At 43.5% G+C, this 14965-nt stretch overlaps 1 protein-coding gene across 2 annotated transcripts in view; it reads right to left on the bottom strand.

The window, feature by feature from the left end:
* Nucleotides 1-14965, bottom strand: part of LOC115373884 (RNA-binding motif, single-stranded-interacting protein 3) — a 143794-nt gene that overhangs the window by 87136 nt on the left and 41693 nt on the right. For both annotated transcript variants that reach the window (XM_030072508.1, XM_030072509.1), the window contains exon 3: nucleotides 7410-7468. In XM_030072508.1, the coding sequence (XP_029928368.1) occupies nucleotides 7410-7468 (59 nt within the window). The remainder of the gene's footprint in view (nucleotides 1-7409; nucleotides 7469-14965) is intronic.

Below are 14965 nucleotides of genomic sequence, written 5' to 3'. Positions count from 1 at the left end.
TATGGATTTATGTCCACACTCCGTAATGATCCTAACTTTGTTCATTCACTTCGTCATGGTACACTGGTCTACAACACTACTGGACATTCACCATTTATCCTCAAGCGCTGCGCCCATACTGTATTCTGTTTGTATAATGAATGAGCACTGGACGGATATTTATAGAATAATGTGCGTAATCTACTGCCGTCACTGTCCCCTTGCACCGCACGTGAAATCGTTTTGCCCCTGTGCTATAGTGATAAGGTGATATATGGTGTTACTATAGAAGTGGCTGATACTGTATGTCTCAGTGCCAGTGACATCTGGAAAAATGTAATGCGCTTGGCAAATACTGTGATTAAGATTCTTGTTTGGAGAAACTATGGATGCAAAGAGAATTGAGGCCCAGGCAATGTGATTGGTATATGGTGTGTGTGTGTGTGTGTGTGTGTGTGTGTGTGTGTGTGTGTGTGTGCGTGTGTGTGTGTAGTGCGTCTGTCAAACTGTTGACGCTCTGGGCTTCTAGCCTGAGCCCAACAGGAAGTGTTAGGACAAAAAGTCCGAATGCACACAGATCAATCTGTGCTTTAAAAATTACGCCCTGTTTATGTTTAACTGGGTCGATTGGGTGGGGCTGGAAAGAGATGAGAGAAGGAGAGAGAGCGTGCGATGGAGAGAGGGAGAGAGAGAGAGCGTGCGAGGGAGAGAGGGAGAGAAAGAGAGAAGGAGAGAGAGAACAGAAGGCAGAATGCAGTGTGGGTGAGAGTTTGTGTGCATGCATATGGACTGAAGTGAGAAAGAAAGAGAAAAAGAGTTTGTGTGAGAACAATATTGACAGTGTGTGTAGATGAGAGAGACTAATAAAAAGATACACACACACACACACACACACACACACACACACAGCCAGAGAGAGAGAGAAGTTTGGAAAGCACAGCAGCTTTGACACTCCAGCTGTAGTTCTGAGTGTTAAGACAATTAGATGATCCACATTTCAAGAGCCTCACTAATTACAATCCTAAATGTAAATATGTTAAGAATGAATGAATACACCTCTCCAGCTCCTTCTCTCCCCCCTCTCACATCTCTCTCCATTTCCAACGACATCTGCTCTTGTCTCTGTCTTTTTCCAGGATTTGGAGGCACGCTCTGTTTTGCTCATAAGCAGATGATTTTTCATTGTTCAAAGGCAGCGGGGCTGCTTTCACAGCAAGATCTGTGCTGCACACACAAATATTTATGCTCTTGCTAATGAGAAACCCATAATTTAGCCAAAGTAGGATAATGCAAACACACACAAACACGCAGGCGATGTCCTCTTGTAGTAGGCATAAAAAATGTGCACACGCTGGCAACTGTAACACACACACACACACATATAGACGAGGCACAGATATACAGAGACAACACGTACACATATGCATACGCACACATACACAAGCGTTTTCTTTTTACTCTCTCTATCCAATTAGAGACACACCAAAATATTTGTATGAACTGAGAATTGTGAGTGCAATGTTTCACAAACACACAATATTTATCAGTAGCTTGGCAAGAAGATCTAATTTCATTCCAGCAAGATTTTTTAAAAAAATTTCCATATTTTTCATATCTCAATGGCTCATCACACTGGCTTACACTTCAGTGTTTGTGTAACCGCGGATAGTCCGTGTAATTAGTGAGAAAATAAGAAGTCACACGGTGTCCCGATGATACAGGACAGAACCATTAGCTCCTCTGAATGCGAGAGAATCTCTGGTGTCATCATGTTACAGCTAAGCCCTGCCCCGTCTCTCTCACTGTGGCTGTCTAATAAAGCAGAAAGGCCCAAAAAATAATCTTTTTTAAAAAAAGAGACCTCCTCCTCCCTTTGCAGTGACTTTCAGACCAACATTGTGGGCTCTTATCAAACGTGTCCTTCATAGCTCTGTGCCAGAAAACTGCTTCCATGTCTCAGGAGTCTTGCACATGTTCTCAAAATAACATATTGAGGAGGACTGTCAACTTGCTGGCACATAGTTTTGGCTGTGCCCTGCACATTTTTGGTTCTTACATCTCAAAGACGTTCGGGGATTGGTGTGTATTTTCCGTTCCCAAAGCAGATACGCGTTGTCAGCTGTGCCAGAAAAAGATGTCGCGCCTATCCCGAGTCACCAGACACCATTCTAGGAGCGTACAGCACAAGACAGTGGATTTCTGACGGCTTTGGCGTAGTGGAACATCACCTTGGAAGGACGGTGACATTTTTTTTTAAATTCTCCATTCACTGCTCAAGGAGAAATTTGTGTTTTGAGAAAATCTATTTGCCTCCCTCCATGTGGAGGTAAGAGGTCAGACTGAGCTACAGAGCAGCAGCCCTGGAGCCGGCTGGGATTCAGTGCCTTGCTGAAGGACACTGTCGCTAGTCGGGTGCTTGCTGCTTGCTGGCACAGAGGATCAAACCTGGGCTTTCCAAAACGACGGACAGTCCCCCATATTCATTACAATCCTGCTGACGGGGCTGGTTGAAATCATCATCATGAAAGGCCTACTTTTTATGGACTGTAGCACCCAATAATGTAATAATCTCCTGAAACTGTAATGTAACACACACTGGCTCTATTTGGCTTACACGAAACAAAACCTTAACTAATGTTATTAATGATAACTGTGTTTAACCAGCAATTCATGTCAGACTGACTGCTACAGTAGCCTTTAATTCAATCAAAATTCAAAAATTTTCATACAGTATTCCTCATAATGCTGCATGCCAGAATTGTGGTTCCCAATATCTCCAAATCAGTGTCATAACAATATGATTCCACTGAAAAACAATGCAATAAATTCTATTGCATCACTGCTCAGGCCTACCTGCCTGCTGCCTAACACACCTCTTAGTTTCCTTGAGTGTGCTCACTTTGCAGAGTTTCACATAAAACTGTGAGCTAAAGTCAAACATCTTTCATTCAGTGAAAACTCTCCCGCTTATTCCATGTGGATCGGAGTGATCGCTCCTCTGGGCACAATGATAAGGAACATTTCCAGAGACCAGAAGAATGATAATAATATCTCCAAATTATATAATCCTTCTCATTTCTGCCCCGTCCCTCCCATCTGTGGCCTTATGATGACACAGAGATGAAAATTCATCTTGCTCAGTCAGGCCTGACAAATATTCCAGCTGTAAGTGAAAAAAAAAATCCATTTTATCACCAAATACACACACACACACACTCACGTGAATACACACATACACACACGCATACACACGCCTGCGCGCTCTGTGCACACAGGCTCACAGACTCAAACTGTCACACACACTCACCCAGAGGCACACACATACAAATGCACGTACACATGCACTCACATTCCTTGTTCCCATCTAATCTCCTGAGCTCCCAGAGTTCCCGGCCCTGGGTCATTAGAATGGGCCAACCGAGTGCAGAGGGGGAGAGAGAGAGAGGGTGCGTGCGTGTGAGAGAGAGAGAATGCCATGGGAGAGGGAGGGAGGCGGGGAACAGAAGGGAGAGAGGGAGACAGTGAGAGGGAGGGTGCTTGTCTTTGGGAAATGGAAATCCTTTACAATCTAAAGTGGTTTCCTCTGCGCTCCTTCCTCCATCCTGTCCTCTGTGCCCTCTCCCTCCCCCAGAGCTTCCACACTGCTAACTAGAAAACTGTCAGCGGGCTTTTACAACGAGCGCGCTGCAAAACCCCGCTCTTTACATTCTTTTTGGTGGAGAACACAGCTAAAGTTTTCTCTTCTTTGTTTGCCAAAACGATAATTAATCACAGAGTACTGTAACTCTTGGGGGATTGGTTTTATTAGCCTAAGCACACCATAAATTTATTTTGCTGAAGTAATTTTGTTTGATTTAGGCGCTTTGCTGCTGCCCAGTGAAATCTCTGGTCCTCGCTGTGTCTTACCTCCACAATGTCAACTTGTCAGGAGCAGCGAAACACACTCATTTCAAGCCTTGTGACATTTTTTTTGAGGCTTGAAAGGGTTTTTATAAAATCCAAGGACAAAAAAAAAAAAAAAAAAAGGTGCTCAACCCACAGAGGACCACGTGACCCCTTCGCTGAAGTGAAAACACGCAAATCAGGAGTTATGAGGTCTTCACGTGGCAACAGTGATGTGTAAACTGAGCCTAACCCTTCCCTGCAGACTGGGAGGAAGCTGACTATATTTATTTACCTTTCTCTTTGTCTTTATCGCTCTCATGGTTGCAATCTCTGTCTCCCTCCCTCCCTGTGAATTCTTCCTGAAAAGAGAAGGCTGTCTTCTAAATAATCAGTTTCAAAGGGTTCCCTTCCTCTTCTGTCAGCCCCAGGTTATTTTTACCCCCCCGCCGCCGCCGCACCCCCCCCCCCGCTTCACCTCCCCTTTCCTCCTCCCATCCATCCCTCCCTCTCCTCGAGAACCCTCTGTGCCAACTCGTACTCTCTTAGTCACGCTAAGCACTTATCTTGTCCTCGCTGAATGCCTCTGCAATCAAACCAACACTTATCCGGTTGTAAGGCGTTCTAATGGCCGGCTGATAATGAAACTGCTTCATTGTGAGTTAACAACTGGCTAAGAGATGTATGAAGCCGACATCATCAGCAGTGAAATCGCTGACGAGGGCCAAGGCCCATAAAAACTGCCTATGCTGCTGCCGCCGCCGCTGCAGCTGCGGCGTTCTGTGCATTAAATAATAAACATAAATTTATAGCTGCGAGCGTGGGTTCGCATTTTGATACCGTCTCGGCGATGTTTAATATTCACACAGACCGAGCGCGCACTACATCAAGAGTGCAGTGGCAGATCTGACGCCAAGGTTGCCCCTATCGATGGCTTTTGCAGGATGTGGAGATCCTCGACTCTCAGTCCCACAGTGTGTGTGTTACGCTGCGGGTACACCGCTCCATCATGTCTGTTTATCAGTGTCTGTTTTTAACGCTTTTTCAGTGGGGAACATCCATTCGCAGACAGACTCTCAGTCAATTTTCTATCCGTTTACTGATGGATCAATGTGCCCACAGCCTCACTCACATAAACATCTCTGCAGCCACGTTCATTCTTCTCTATTCATTTCTCTATTCTCTCTCTCTCTCTGTCACCCACAGGTGCCGCTACAGTCTGTCATCCCCACCCGCTCCTCTGCATTCACCTTTTCCGCTCACCTTTTTTAGCTAATCCATATTGGTTACTTTGCAAGAGGATACCATGATTATACAGGGAGTGGTGCAGAGCTCCTTCACTGTGAACAGAAAGTGATGGACAGATTGCTGTTCTCACAACGGCACACTGTCTCAGGTAGTCAGCAACTCGCCCAGTCAGGTGTGTAAGCGTCTTTGACCCCCTGTGGCATGTTTGATTACCGTCCAGTTGATTCTGCAAAACATTTGTTGACCTGGTGAGCCCAGCTATTGCATCACACTCCCTCAGCCATGTTTATTTTTCTCGGGAAAAGGACACTGTTTCTCCATATCATATTCATTTCATATTCAGCGGATGAAGCTTTAGATATCATCACTAACAGCAAGAACAATAAAAGCTACATTCAACATGCGTTTTGAGGCTGATCAATAGTTCAATAGTTTATTCGTGGGGATATAAATGACCTGAGTTTTTATTTTTATTTTTTTCACATCCAATGTGACGTGATCTCAAAGTCACTGAGACATTTTTTTTTTTCTTTTTGTGTCTTACCCAAAAGAATCTACAGGCACACACCCGTAACTGTCACACTCAACAATCCTGAATTGGATCACCGCGACTACTCTAAAGCAGGTTTTTAAAACTCTATTTCAAGTCACCCAAATGAAAAAATTTAATGAGTCGAGAAAATGGAAAAATAACTGATAATTATCACTGGGTTTATAGAATATGCCTTCCCTTTGGCTATGCTGTAATGATTTCAGGGCAGACATTTCCATATCCTTTCAAAAGCTCAAAGCCATGTTTGATTATGCGATGTCAAAGCAGGTATTGGAATGTTGAAGATAGTAAAAAGTCTATAAATGTGCAATTAAAAAGATTCAAGATAATAATCAGTGAACTAAAACACTTTTCAGTGGTGTTTCCGTGGAGTTTAGTGTGGACATTATAACATCATGGCAGGTAATTACACAATTATGTATTCAAAGCACCATTTGCTTCTAACTTCTCAGGCCAGATGTTTGTTAAATTAAATGTTAAATTTCTCTAATTCCGCATGAACATCTCTGCCATCTCTTTTTTTCCCCTCAATATTTTCACTTGTTGGAGCTAATATTTTGATTTCAGGGCCTTGGTATTGCTATCAGTATACCTTCGAGTGCAGCTCTGACAGATGAGCACCAATCACGCTGAACACATGTTCCTCTGTGCCTCTTCAAAAGCCGACGACTACAATCATATTGATTAATGCTTTGCTCAGACCACTCCAACAATCAAGCAGTCCCTCATCAAAAAACACTCGAGCGAGCCTCATTCACCGCAAATTTTACTTGAAACACATTGTGAGTGCCGCGCCGGATTCTCTAGTCTTATTTGCCCATGACTCAAATGCAAGATCCAGTTTTCAAAAGCCGCTCATGCTCGAGTGTAAGTATCATTAGGGTGCAATCCTGAAGTCATCATCAATAAACAGCAAAGCCAAACAAAGCCAAGACGGCGGCACATCCTCCAGACAGACTGAGGGACGGCGTGTCGTCATGGCTACCAGTACTGTTGTGTCGTGTATAAAAACAGACACAGCCAGACCACATGGCTGGGCACACAAATCAATGGCGAGCAGGTGCACTGTGTAAAGCCACACACTGGTGGATCAGGCAAGTTGAAATAATGTGTTTCTATTTGCTGTAGCAGTGTGTATGGTCATTTTTTGGGGGAAGGTACTTTTCTCCTTGGAGCACATTTGAATTAGGGATGCAAAATGGTGCAACAGAGCCAACCGTCCGATAATTTTAAAGCTTATTTTTACTTGGTACAGTGCTGGCCAGGAGAGAACAGGAACCACAGGGTGACCAGACATCCCAAAAAAATCAGGACAGTACCAAATTACGAGCAGTCGTCCCAAATCCCAAATCCCAAATCCCAAATCCAGCCCTGTTTGTCCGGAAAATTAGACTAAACCTGAGTTTTGATTAGTTAGCCTAATAACACTAAATATTGATGGTTGTGAGACATTATTTTGTTGTTGCCCACATACTCACACTGTTATGTCTGTAGCCTACGTGAATTATTGTAGTTTTTTTTTTAAATGTGTACAGTACTGCCACATATTGATAAACTACACATTGTGGTGATGCAGGACCTGATGACCATCCAGCATCCAGAACATCCAGCAGAAACATCCCTGCAGGCACCAGAACTGAATGTAACGTACTGGAGGCCACACCCACCTCCATCCCGCCTGTCCCGAATTTCACCCACGCTCGTCCGGCCTCCCTAAACCATACTGGGTAAATAGCTGTTTACTCACCTTTGCACTGATTGGTGTTCTTGTCCAGGATGGCCTTTGTTGACACGATCTTCCCATATCTGTAATAATAAAACATTATAATTAGTTCAAATCACTTCCTCTATTCCCGACATGCTCCAAACTTAGAGCAATGTTGTCATCTCACGGGGTCTGTAAAGAGATTTTCTGCATTTTAGTGAGCCAAAGCGGTTTCTAATTTGGGGAATCAAACCTTTCCGAGCAAATCATTTCAGATAATGCCTTTAAAGAATGCTTCAAAATGTTTTAATCTCAGAAGATAAAAAAAAAAAAAAAAAAAAAAAATCCCAAAATTGAATGTAGCTGCTTAGGGAGTCCAACAGAGATACCAGCGCAACACTTGCCTCTACTCATTTTTCCATCAATCCTTCTATCTATCTGCTCTAGCCTTATCTGTTTCCAATTCCAACTGCAGGCTCCACACTGCAGACGGTGACTGTCTCTCATAAATGATGATAATAAGCAGACATCTGTATGGTATCCAACCCCGTTAAGAGGGTCTCGGAAGGAGGCAGACGAGCTCCACGGCCCTCTCTGTCTGTTCTCTCCGTCCGATCCACTACCTCAGTCTCTTTCTTACTTCTTATTTTGGTCTTCTCTCCTTTATTTTCTCTCCATGCCACCTCCCTTCTCCAGCTCTCTGTTCTCAGAAACAAGTTAATAAAGTTTCTTATCAGCCTGCTCTGTCAGTCTGTCAGTCCAGACTATGAGAGCGGAGGGAGAGAGAGAGAGAGGAGAGAGAGAGAGGGAGGTGAGTGATGTGATCAGGCAGAACAGCTTGGATCACTGCTTGGCACTGTGGATGAGACTGTTTAATTAATGTTTTAACTGCACAGTGACTGACTGACTGGTTGAGTTACTGACTGAACAGCTGGCAGGCCGACTGACTGAGTGACTGTCAAACAGTTCGACCGGCTGATGGGCTGACTGACTGGCTCACTGAGTGACTATCAAACAGACTGGCTGCCTGCATGACTGACTGGCTGGCTGACGGACAGAGCAGACAAAACACACTGGTACGGCAAGCCAGGAGGCTCAGAGCATATAATTTAGTTGGCTGCGATCGCAAAAGAATGTTCCAGGAACTCCAAACAAGTAAAAAATAATAGGCTTGATTCTTTTATTGATGACGAACTAACGGCCAACATGTTCGCCGCACCTGGTCTTCATCAGAGCACGATGAGGGCCAGGTGTGTGGAGCAGGCTTTTCACTTTGGTCCACAATGAACACTATTATTGTTTTTTGCTTGTTTGGAGCATCCACAACCTCCTTCCACTGGTATTACATCCCTCAATTTCTCCCTTTTTTTTTTTTTTTTTTTTTTTTTTTAAAACATAATTCTGTTTCACTTTGTTCAGCTGGGAGCACCAGGTACTCTCCTCCTTTTCTCTTTCACTTTTCTCTCCTTTCTTTCGGATTATTAGTCAGCAGCATCTAGGGACAATATGAACAAGAGTTTCCAAAAGCTGAAAATGTTTTCCATAAAAAAAAAAAAAAAAAAATCATGTGGTTGTGATAAATAGTTATTGACATAAAAAGCAACTTTATTTGGAAAAAAAAAAAAAAAAAAGACTGGGGAGTGGTTGCATTGACTGATTTCCTGCCTCTTTTTTTTTTTTTTTTTTTTTTTTGTAACATGGCCTTTCAAGTTTCAAAGATATTCACTGTTGACAATAAATAACATCTCATTTTAAGCTGTTAATTCGACACAGCACCGCTAGTCTGTAATTGTTTTTGTGTTCATGTCCACTGCTTTTGGCTGACTGACTGGTTAACTGACTGGCTATCAAACACACTGACTGGCTGGCCGACTGGAGGACGGAGGAATATTACTCCTGAAAGGGGAAAAGGGGGAATTTGCGGGAGAAGTGGGAGGCAGAGCGAACTGATGGAAAGAAGCGGGGAAGACACGGCGCGGGAGGGTTATGAAGCCAAGGGTTGAAAAGACGACGGGAGAGAGGGAGGCTGAGAGAGGAGTCAAAAAAAAAAAAAAAAAAAGAGAAATGAGAAACAGACAAAGAAAGAGAGAGAGCAGTCAGTCAAAAGATAAAAAGAGACATTGGAGGCAAATAGGGAGGGAGGCAGTCAGGGAGCGATGGAGCGATAGAAAGAGGTGTTTAATAAAGAAGAGATCATTTAGTTGTCACCATCAGGAGAGTCTCTGTCAGCCGACTGTTTCTGTCTGTGAGGAGAGCAGAATAGAGACGCGCTCGCCTGACAGGCTCACATCAAACTCCGCTGGGACAAGGGACTTTAGAAATAAAGACAGAAAAAAGGCTTTAAAAGTCTGCTATCACACGTAACATGACAGCTGAGCGGCTTATGATCTCAAAATTGGGAGCGAGGAAAATCAAGTCTCACTACGATATCTTTTTTTTTTTTTTGTGAGAGTAAAAAAAAAAAATCAAGCTTTCAAACGATCCTTAATTCCCAGACATTTTTCCAGCGATTCAAGATATTTTTAGGGCTATTTACAAAAGTCACTGACACAGACAGTTTGAAACAAAATGCGCTGTTTATCCTGGTGTTTTTACTAAGTTATGGTTGGTGGTAAACAAGGTCCTTGGCCTGCGGGTTAGGGAGCAGTCCAAAGGTTCCAGACATGGAAAACACGGCAGTACTAATCAAGCAGACACACACACACACACACACACATACACGCACACAACACAACAACACAGATCAAAAACACCAAAGCAGTAATCACACATTACACACACCATCTGGCAATACCAAACTCTTTGTTGACTTCTGCCTCAGAGTGATTCAAACCTTCTGTGTATGTGTGTGTCTGTGTGTGAGTGTGAGTGTGAGTGTGTGTGCATGCATTTACACCTGTGTCATTTCTGCATGCACGCTTACATTTATGTGTACTTGCATTTCCCTGCATGTGTGTGTGTGTGTGGGTTCCAATGTGTGCATGACAAAGGCTTCATTCACAATCATATTTTTTGGCAGATTGTTCCCTGCAGGAAAGTGAAACACTTCCAGACTGTCTATGTGTGTGTGTGTGTGTGTGAGAGAGAGAGAGAGAGAGAGAGAGAGAGAGAGAGAGAGAGAGAGAGAGAGAGAGAGAGAGAGAGAGAGAGGTATAATATGACCTGGCATGACATATTATGAATCAGGAAAAAAAAAATGTTGACAGTTGTCTGTTCTCTCCAAAAGTCAAAAGTGAAAAACAAACACCACTGATGTTTTTTTGTGCCCCAGTGTGTGTGTGTGTGTGTGTGTGTGTGTGTGTGTGTGTGTCTGCGCGCTTCAGTAAGATCAGTTTGTTATGTTCATGTATAAATGCACCTGTTCTCTTCTTGTTTTCAATCCAGAGCTGGGCTTTAAAAAAAAATCATGGCACACAGGAGTAAACAGAGGAGAGAGCAAAATAAAAGCTGAGAAGAGAAGAGAAGAGAAGAGAAGAGAAGAGAAGAGAAGAGAAGAGAAGAGCGATGACGGAGAGGCCTTGGGGAAATGTCAGACTCCCAAACACTGCACCATCTTAAAAGGTGTTTCACCGTGAACTTTAGTGGCGAAATTCGATTTCATTCAAACGGCTGCTATAATCTGCAATTGTGGGGAGGCGGTGGAAGTGAGAGGCTGAATACAGAGAGGATCAAATGAAAAGAGGGAGGAGAGAAGAGGAGGGCAAACGGACGGAGCAGGAGGAGGAGAAGGTCCACAATGTTCTGTGATCAAATCCCAGCTGGAACCAAGAAAAAGCCTCTCTCTCTCTCTCTCTCTCTTTCTCTCTCTCTCTCTCTCTCTCTCTTTCCACCAGAATTGGTTGCAATATCCTTGTCCTGCACTTGACCCGACAGTGCTGACACATGACACAACCATGAAAACCCACTCGGATACTTAAAACATCCAGAGAGAGCCAGATGCTCGCGGTTAGCGCTCCTTTCTTCCCGCGCTCCCCGTCGAGCTGATGAAACAGTAGGTGAGGAAGGTCCTGAAAGGGATTTGAGTGCGTATTTGAAAGGGATTTAATTGCATATTGTGTTGCCTCTCGCCTGAGAAGCATCTTTCACATCCTTATGGCTGAACAATGCATCACAGGGACGGCAGGTGAACCAACATGAAAAAGTGACTTCCAGCTTCTGTAACCAAACATTCAAACTGGAGATGAGCGATTATAGATTTTGTTGTTGTTATGAGTCATGAAAAGTATAGTTTTTGTTTTTATTATTATTTGTTTGTTTGTTTCATCAAAAACAAGACAAGATTTGCAGATTCAGGATGTACAGGATTAAACACGAGGTACCTTTATGTTCCCTGTTGTTCACTGCTCACCTGTTTGTTTAGCTTCTGGCTAAATCCGGCAGCACCACCCAACCTATATCTTCTCCACAAAGTTGCCTTTGTATCACGGGTTTTAAAAGTGCTCACCAATTCCTTCCCTCCTTCCCTGCTTTGGCTTCACAGAAACACTACAAAGCTGCACAAAACAGGCGAAGGCAGAGGAGAAAGCCTCTCCACAGCACCCTGGGTTGGGGATGGGTGTTGGTGGAGGTGCACTTGACAGCTTTTCACTATGACAATCCCTTTAGGATAAGCTACGTGTCTACTCAACACTTGAAAACTCCTCCGAATCCTTGCCAGTGCCCAATTTTTTTTTTTTTTTTTTGCGCCTCCACCCCTCCCGAAAAAATGCAATACGAAAAGAATGCTAGGACCACTCAAATTGACAGTGTTTTCCAGACTGTCGAGATTTTAGGAGGGAATGCCAATACGAAAACCAAGCGCTCCCGTTCTTGGCAGACTTGACACGATCTGTGTGTGCACTCTGCGTGTGTGTGTGTGTGTGTGCATGTGTGTGAAGTGTTAATGACAGCCCTCGGAGGGGCCTCGCAGCGTCAGATCTGTGTTTTCCTTCCCTTGTGGAACGCCGTCAGCTACGGATGCTCACCGTTTGATGTCTCCTGAACCACAATTCACACACACACAAACACAAACACACACATGCACACACACACACACACACATGCACATGCACCGAGGCAGTCTTTCAAGTTCTCTCCAGGTTGTCTGTCAGTGCATACATACTCTATGTATGCGTGCGTGTTCTGTATGTTTGCTGATATTTCCATCTTCTGTCTGAGGCTCTGTGTGTGTGTGTGCGCGCGTGTGTGTGGCTGCGAGTGTGTGTGAACGCACATGCAGGTTTGTCTCTGTGTGTGGTATCTCCTAATTGGGGATCCGATACAGCTGTCTTGTCTCTTGCATTTCCCTCATTTTTTTCCTCCCACTCTGCCAGTTCGACTCAAACAGACGAGCCCATAGGAGGGATTGAGAGACGGTAGCACTTCACTGGCGCTCATTCCCAATATGTCTTTTAACATCTTCAAGCACTTATGAAAAAGATGAGCTTCTGGAGAATTTCCATGATGAAAAAAAAAAAAAAAAAAAAAAAAATCAACGCGCTGTGAATTTTTCAGACGTAAAGTGAAGTAAATGTAAACGTATCTTGCGCTTTAGAGAGCAGTCTGTCAGAGGAGCTCACCGCCGAGTTCAGCGACTTCAGAGCATCACTCGCTGCAAGGCACTTATTTCTGGTGCTGCGTACCATAAAGGTAATGCACCGCTGGATCCAGTAGTGATACATAATATAATGAGTAAATGACCTTCAGCAAACAACAATCAATATAAAGAGAACATCATTATACTCTCAGAAAAGGAGCATTTTTCCCCTCTTAAAAGGCGCTATCCTCTCACATCTTGCAACACGCTTTCATCAAAGCAGCTTAATCTCGATTTTGCAGCGAAAACGGTGGATAAACCAACTTCAAGTGTTTTTTACTCGCCACCAGATCCCCGCTCCTGAGAGAAAACAGGCAACGCTTTCTCTATATCTCGGTTCCTCTCATCAATGTAATCACTGTGAAATCTGGTGTAACAAAGAGCACGGCGACTCCTGTTCAACAATTAATAGTGGCGACCTGCTTTGTGTGTTCACTTGGTGCACTTTGGGGAGCTCTCGAGTTCAACGCCCCGCAAGACCTCACCTTTAAATCACACATCCGACGCAGCAAGAAAGAGAAACACACTGCAAAAAGTCAAAATCTTACCAAGAGTATTTGTCTTATTTCAAGTAAAAATGTCTTATTTCTAGTCAAAATATCTCATTACACTTAAAATAAGACATGATCAGCTCAGAAATAACTTGTTTTTAGACAATTTTCACCTGTTTCAAGTGAAAATTTACTTGAAACAAGTTAAAATTTGCTAGAAACAAAAACATATTCTGCTAACGGAACAAGCAAATTTTCACTTGAAACAGGTGAAAATTGTCTAAAGACAAGTTATTTCTGAGCTGATCATGTCTTATTTTAAGTGTAATGAGATATTTTGACTAGAAATAAGACATTTTGACTTGAAATAAGACAAATAATCTTGGTAAGATTTTGAGTTTTTGCAGTGCAGAGCTCTACAACATAACACGGATGCTTGTTAATACATTTTATTTTGATGGATACGCTTCATATGGGAGGGAAAACCCTACGTGCGTTATGTTAAACGGATGATTTAACGAAACAAGGCTGGAATTAGAAGAAGGCCCGCGTTTTGTGCTGCGGAGACCTTTATCCGACTTCCACACTCCTCTCCGCTCCCGCCTTTGAGATTCATCACACAACACCTCCAAAATAAGCAAATCAGCGCACTTAAAAATCGCGGCGCCTCCCCCCGTGACGCACAAGAGTTTCCTTCCCAGAGATATCCATCATTTGAAAAAAGAAAGAGAGAGAGAGAGAGAGAGAGAGAGAGAGAGAGCAGACACCTACCCACAGCATTACCTTGCAGAGAAGTGAAACAGATCAAGATGTTACTGAAGTCATTAGTTGTCTGCAGACCTTTGCTGTAAACATAATCAGATTTTTAAGGACGGGATCTGCCTTTCTGAATTTACTTCATGAATTTCAGCTCATTCCAGTTGACAGCTTTCATTTCAGTCAACACCTGGTACACAAACAATTAACCGAGCGTCTTCTGCAATAAAGCACATTAGCATGGAGTTTTTTTTTTGTTTTGTTTTTGTAATCTTTCCATGGCCCGGTGGGCAGGTCGCAGTGTAAGATCTGAACTGTTTCAGCTCAGCTCTTAATGATAAATGAGAGATTGTGAACTCAACGAGTGTTTTATATTCCTCTTCGGAGACTTCTCCTTTAAGCGGCTGTTAAAGCTAGCCTGTCCTCATGCAAACCCTGATTAGGAGAGGGCCCGACAAAGAAACACGAGGAGATTGATGGATGAATGGATAAAGAGATACACTGACGGATAAACAGACAAGAGAGAAAGGGAGGAAGCTCGGATGCGTGCATGAGAAAGAAAACACAGCAAGGAAAATAGACAGTGAGTGTGAGACAGAAGAGAAAAAGCAGAAGGCAGAGTCAGTGGGCATGTGTGTGTGTGTGTGTGAGAGAGAGAGAGAGAGAGAGAGAGAGAGAGAGAGAGCAAGACAACAAGTGTGAGCAAGAGCAAGCGAGCGAGAGAGAAATTGCCCTTGTGTTCTGCTTTAGATTCTGCTCTCGTTCGGCTCTGTCCC

This window comes from Myripristis murdjan, chromosome 16 (genome assembly GCF_902150065.1).
Source record: "Myripristis murdjan chromosome 16, fMyrMur1.1, whole genome shotgun sequence".
Classification (NCBI taxonomy): domain Eukaryota; kingdom Metazoa; phylum Chordata; class Actinopteri; order Holocentriformes; family Holocentridae; genus Myripristis; species Myripristis murdjan.
This window is presented reverse-complemented; position numbering and strand designations above follow the sequence as displayed.